Source organism: Telmatherina bonti, assembly GCF_933228915.1.
Source record: "Telmatherina bonti genome assembly, chromosome: 10".
Classification (NCBI taxonomy): Eukaryota; Metazoa; Chordata; class Actinopteri; order Atheriniformes; family Telmatherinidae; genus Telmatherina; species Telmatherina bonti.
This window is the reverse complement of record NC_136628.1, coordinates 17,513,961-17,520,509: the sequence shown is the minus strand read 5'-3', so window position 1 is coordinate 17,520,509 and position 6,549 is coordinate 17,513,961. Positions and strand designations below refer to the sequence as shown.

Genomic DNA, 6,549 nt, shown 5'->3' with positions numbered 1-6,549 from the left:
CTCCCTGCTCACTCTACTCTTGCCTCCTTGTCTCACCCGTCTCTGGATCCCAGTAGCTCCAAGTCATGGAGGAGACAACAGTTACACAACAGTAAGTTGTTGGGTTTTTTTTTGTTCTTACTAATACACACTGTTGTCAGCACAGAACACAACAGAAAAGCATCCAACAGATCTGTTACCTTGCCCTGTTCTTTCACGCTGCTGTGTTTATTATTTTATATCCTATGATGATTAATCATAATCAAAAAAAAAAAATACTAAAACACCACATCTCTTTGCATTAAGTTATTTAAAGTGCTGTTTACATGCAGGTTTAACAGATAAAAAAGGATAATTTCTAATTAAATCTTCTGCATTTTAGTAGCTGCAAATGTTTCTGGTTCATTTATTTATAAGCAGTTTTAAAATGGATTTGTTTCGACTGACATTTCAGATCCGAACCGTCAGCGACAACAGCGTCGGCGTGTCAAGACGAGGAAGCGGGGGGCTTCACTGCAGGATGCGAAGATAAACGGAGGTCAAAAAAAGTCCCCGCCATGACGGACCCAGTGCTCATGCAGCCTGGCCTCGGCGTCACCACGACAACCATCACCACCATCACACAGACGGGAGGAGACTGGAGCACTGGCTTGTTTGATGTCTGCGGAGACAAGACGACATGTAACATGAACACCCACACAAGAACATGATTACGCTCGAATGATTATATTCGATATTTGAGTAAAATTGGCACATAGATGAATTTGTTAAATCAAAAGCACAGTAGTCCATATGCTGTCTGATGTTTCTGAGCCCAAGGTTAAGCTATACTTCTGAATATCCTGCTCATCACACAATGCAAGCTTTTTTTTTTCTTCAAAGTTTGCTTTTGACACAGCGGATTGAGGAAGTTCTTACCTCTGTCTGGGGTCCCGGTTTTTCAGAGTAATTATTTCTCCTGCAGTTTCAGGTGTCAAAATCTCAAGATTTGCACCACGTAGGAAACCAAAATTTTGTAAAATAACACACTTCCATTAAAAAAAAAAAAAGATCTGTCATACATCATAAATGGAAGGAATAGCAGCTCCTTAACAATGGAAAATAAAATGTAATTGGGTTTTGTGTTACACCATGTTTGTGCCTTCAGAAAACAACTTTGTGTATGCCCAAGCTTCTTTCTTTTTATGACTTATGAGATAAATCATTGACTGTTCAAAGTATTCATGATTAGTAATACATAAATATATATCTTGCAAAAATCGTATCAACATACCACTTACTCAACTGGCTGTATCTGGAAAGTATCCAACTGAACAAACTGAAATTTTACAATACAAGATTACATTTTTTTAAGGACCTTATACTTTCTAAATCACCTCTATTCTTCAATGGTCTCACTTTATTTCCCATAGAATTCTAATGGTTATAATACTCCCCACAAGCACTGTACCTGTCAGAAAAGGTTTCATAAAAATCCTTTTCTGTACTTAATTCCACATAAACTGCAACTATAAGAAAGTTTCTCTTTGATTAAATCACCTGGCTGATTAACAGCCCGGTCTGAGACTTTTAGAGTTATCTGAAAGACTAAAATAAATGAAAAGCTTAATTAAAAGGCTAAATACTTGAAGAGATAGTTTTAATTAAGTGTTTCTACAAAATGAATCCACTGTAGAAGCAACTAAATAATTGTTAATTCATTCCTGTTTCTTTTAGAATCTGATAAACATTTTAATTGGGTTCATGTACAACACAGGCAAAGCTCACACACTCCCACACACACACACTGTCATGTCATGCTTGCAGGTATTCTTGGGGCTCTCATGCCGTGCTGTTTAGACCTGAGTTTAGCTCACCAGTATGGGGAGTGTCTGTGCATGCCTCTCCTACCAGGATCCACTTTTGCCATCCGCGTTGGGATCAGGGAGCGTTATAAGATACGGGTAAGATTGTTTATTTGCTTGCAAATGCACAAGTCTTAAGGACTGCACTAAATTCCCTGAAACACACTTATATTTTATATTTAAAACTTCAATCTTCTTACACCAAAGAAAAGGCTGGGTTCTGTGTTCAGGCAGGAAAGTTTAATTGATAAAACAATATCTGATGTATGAACAAATGATGAAGGATTCATTTTAAGATGTCCATGAGCATTTCTTCATTTACTCTTTCACATTTGTCAATGCACCTGCTCCCACTGCATTGTTGTATGTGCATATGGGCTTCTTTTGTGTGTGTGTGTGTGTGTGCATGCATGTGTGCACCTTGCTGTCCTGCATTTTCATCCACAGGGAAGTGTGTGTGAGGACTGGACCACAGTGTGCTGCTGTTACCCTCTGGCTGTGTGTCAGATGATAAGAGAGATGAAGCGGAGGATGAAGACTCAGACATATCATGTGTCTACTGCACTAGAAAGCTCCTAAAGAACTTGTTGACTGTAACCATGGCCATTGTGGTTGTGCTATAACAGAGATAGCCACTGGAAAATCGTATTAAAAGATAACACAAGGAGGACCTTTAAAATCTTAGATTCAATGAGAAAAAAAATGCAGCTATTTATATATATATATATATATATATATATATATATATATATATATATATATATATATATATATATATATATATATATATATATATATATGTATATACACATATAAAGTATTTATGTGGTTTATTGAAATTAAAACTAAGCCGAAATGCAGAAGTAAATCTTCTTTCACTCCATTCCACAGTTCATAGATCCACCTATTTGCAATACCTTAAGGACCTGCTTACATGGTGATGTTATCAGTTTCTCTTTTCCTTTACAATCTTTACGAGCATTTGACGTTCTAATAAAATCCTGTAGAGTCTGAGTTGTAGCTCATGGTTTTTCCAGTTTTTCTGAGCTAACTTCAGGTGAGCTTGCAGGTAACGTCCTCTCCCAGGAAGATGAACTCCCACTGGAGAATAAGGCATCTCAAAAATCTTGGAAATGGCTATATAGTCCTTTACAGACTGATGTGCCACTTAATGTCTTTTGTCCTTGGGATTGTGTTAAAAACATGCCCGAATACTCCTGAACAGCTAAATAACAAAACTTTTGATTTAAAAAAAAGCTACAACTTAATGATTAGCTCACCTATTTGGGCTTGGTTTTAGTAATAGAAACAGTAAAGTAAGTAAAATTATTGTTTATTTCAGAACTAGATGGTAATTTTTCTCCTCCGCTCTGCCCTAAAATGTAAATCAAAGATGTACTTTTTTCCACATGTTTGTACATTTCACAATAAAAAATTAGATGGTGAGATACAAGGTAGCAGTCATGTCAGCAAACAGCACACAACAACAACAAAACATACTATTATCATAAAATCATCTTAAAACCAGTCACCCTCTCCCCATTTTTATGTGCACAATTTCTATAAAAATATTGAATTTCTTTTCATTTTTCATTCATTCATTCATTCATTCATTCATTCATTCATTAATCTTTTTTAACCACTTATTTTAATTGGGGTGAAGTTTACAATTTAACACAATGGAAATTAACAACAAGACCCTTTTACAACATTTCATAGACTGATATGACGGAAAGTAGAATAATTAGTGAAATCGCGTTGAATATTTCTCTGTGCTGACGTTTAACTTTGTCTTAGGTCACCAGACAAATGAATGTGATACCCATCAGGCAAGAAATAAAAATAGAAAAGATGAAACGTGATGCCATCTTGGAGCACAAATTGTGCAATGATCACATAAGGCATCATTAGAGAGAATACCTAGGGATGAGTCTGATAACTCTAATTTCAATGTCACATTTAATAGTATGAGTAAATGCAAAGAAGCACAGAAACGCTCAATGTCAACAAGTCATTTGATCTATTAAGAAAACAACTGTTGTGGTAAGCAATGAAACAACAGTGTGCAGATCCCCCTGCCTGATTAACTAGCATACGGGTCCCACTACAGGACTGATTACAGCTAGCGTCGGGGAATAATGAAGTCCATTTTCCTATAACTGGAAAATGCCCCGAGGCATTCAATCTCATTATTAATCCACTCCAGATTGTTGTGCTTCCCTGACCCTGAAATGCCAACCAACTGAGTGCATATGAACATATTATTCATTCACCAAAGTAGATGGATCCTCAAAGGGCAAATATATAATTTGGTAACTCTCACAGATGCGGTTTCTTACCTGGAAGCTACCTCAAATGAAATAAGAAAGACAATTTGTTTGGAGACTAAAACAAAGGAAGATGTGAAAAATGAATTCTCATTACACAGAACGCACTTCCCATTATGGTGAGCTGATCAGAATGATATAAATGTTTCAATTTCCTATCATTTGTAAGTGAATATTTGACTTTTCTGACTGATTTCATCTTTGAATTTAGTATATTACAGAAGTAGACCTAGTGAAGCCAGCAGCAGATACAAAGAATGGAGTCTGATCGGAGGCAAAATGGTATTTTTATTTAAAAAAAAAAAAAAAGGGACCGTAGTGACATGGCTGGGGAACAGGCTGGTGGCTGGAGAGTTATAATGAGTAGAAGCAGGGATATTGAGAAAGGAAGCCAGTGTGAGGAGCTGAGCTGGGCAAACAGACTGCTGCACCTTCCCATGTTACAAAGAGAAGAGGTCCATATTGGAAATCAAGTTCAGAGAACAGAATCCCACCAGGCAGGATCAGAATGGCAGAGGGTAAACGAATAGAGAGTATAAGTGACAAAGACTGAATATGAAAGTGGTCAAAACTGGTCCAAACTTACAACACCAATTCCAAAATGGTTTGACCACTGTGTAAAAAGTAAATGTAATGTAATGTAAATGTAATGATCTCATAAACCCACATTTTATTCCCTATGGAACCCAAACAACACATCAGGTGTTCCATCCATCCATTTTCTTATCCGCTTAGTCCAATCAAGGCTTGCAGGGAAGCTTTAGTATATCCCAACAACCATTGGGCGAGATGCAGGACAGGTTGCCAGTCCATCACCGCATATCAGATATTGAAACAGATATTTTACTGAATTTCAGCAGCACATATTTAAAACGTTGGTGCAGAGGGGCTTTTTGCCATTGTGTGGCATCCTTTGTAGTGGAAATAAGGAGACCAGTTCCTTAAATTTTAGCGGAGGAATGTTGTCCCACTCCTGCCTGATGCAGGATTCCAGCTGCTCAACACTCAACAGACCAGTGAGTGATCGTTGCTGGATTTTTCAAAGGTTTTCTATTGGTGGTCCAGACTTCAGGCAGGGTCAGCCCAGCATCTGGACTCTGTGGGGCCATGCTGTTTTGAAGAAGCAGGTGGGTTAGGATAGTGTTGCTGACATAAATATATCCTTCCCTGAATCCCTGATGTTGAGCTTTGTAATGTTCAGCACCGAGAAAGCATTCCCAGATGCTGGTGTGGAGGATGTGGAAGATGTCCACACCATAGACACGACTGCAACCTTGTAGCATCAGACATGCAGGCTTTTGAACTAAACAGTTTTCCAATTTGATCATTTTTAATGAGTTTCGGTCCAGAGAGGATGGCAACACTTCTGGATATTGACTAGACTTCATTCATTGACACTGCTTCAATCTGTATTGGTGAATTGTCCAGCAAAGTGTTTCTGTCCCATGAGGTAGATGTAGTCATGTCACTGACATAATGCCAGTTAACTTAACGAGTTTTCATACGCTTCTCCAATTCTCCTGTTCGATTTTGTGTCGATTACTTTCTAGCCTTTAGTTGCCCTGGTCTAACTTTGAGATTTGTTATCACCAAAAAATTGAAATGAGTAAAATACTTTCCATGAAATTTTATAATGTTTCAGAGTCAACAACTAATATGTTGCTTCAGTTCTATTGGAAATAAAACTTGAATTTATGAGAAAGTGCTTTTTATGGGGCATGTTTTAACCAGATTTCACTAATGCCAATCCATATTACAGTTTAGGAGGTTTTCTTGCTAAATTTCTCTTCTATCTTGCCTTAAACTCCTTATCGTTTCCCAGCAATGGTCAAGGAGCAGTGCAAAAGAGGGAGTCATATTTTTGACTGCACTCAGACTGAGTGCGTCTCATGGAGGAAGATGCAAAGAGAATGTATAAAGGTGATGCAGAAGGCGGATGTCATCTCACAACTAATGCAATAAGTGGAGTACAACAATGCATCTTATGCAGAAGTGTTTCTACATCTGATTATGAAAACAACAACTGTCAGATTATTTTGTTTTTCTGCCATTGCATGAGCTGTGCATACCTTTTAAACACAGCTGCCTTAGGGGTTAAGTAGAAAGAGCAACACAAATAAAAATATGACAGTGTTCAACATTTTTTGAAAGCTAAATACAAAATATAAAAATTGGAAAATTCTTATAAATTCTTTATAAATCCTTCTTGTATAGTAGCAGAGCCACAGAGGTTTTTTCACTCAGTAATGTGCTTGGATAGATAACTTTTTGCCATGGGCGCAGATGGCACTAGGGACGGTTGGGACATGTCCCCCCTCAGATTCATAGTGACACCAATCCACCCGCCTACTTTCCCAGGATAAGGCAGCAAACATTGCCCGTAAAACAGAAGACAGTGC

The 6,549-nt window shown here is 37.7% G+C and overlaps 1 protein-coding gene across 1 annotated transcript; it reads left to right on the top strand.

The window, feature by feature from the left end:
* On the top strand, window positions 1-2,402 carry plac8l1 (PLAC8 like 1; the record flags this gene model as incomplete). Its single annotated transcript, XM_079248045.1, has 4 exons — window positions 1-91; window positions 434-660; window positions 1,786-1,922; window positions 2,271-2,402. The coding sequence occupies exons 1-4, from the start codon at window positions 66-68 to the stop codon at window positions 2,400-2,402; spliced, it is 522 nt and encodes a 173-aa protein (XP_079104171.1). The 5' UTR covers window positions 1-65.
* Window positions 2,403-6,549: the final 4,147 nt, after the last annotated feature.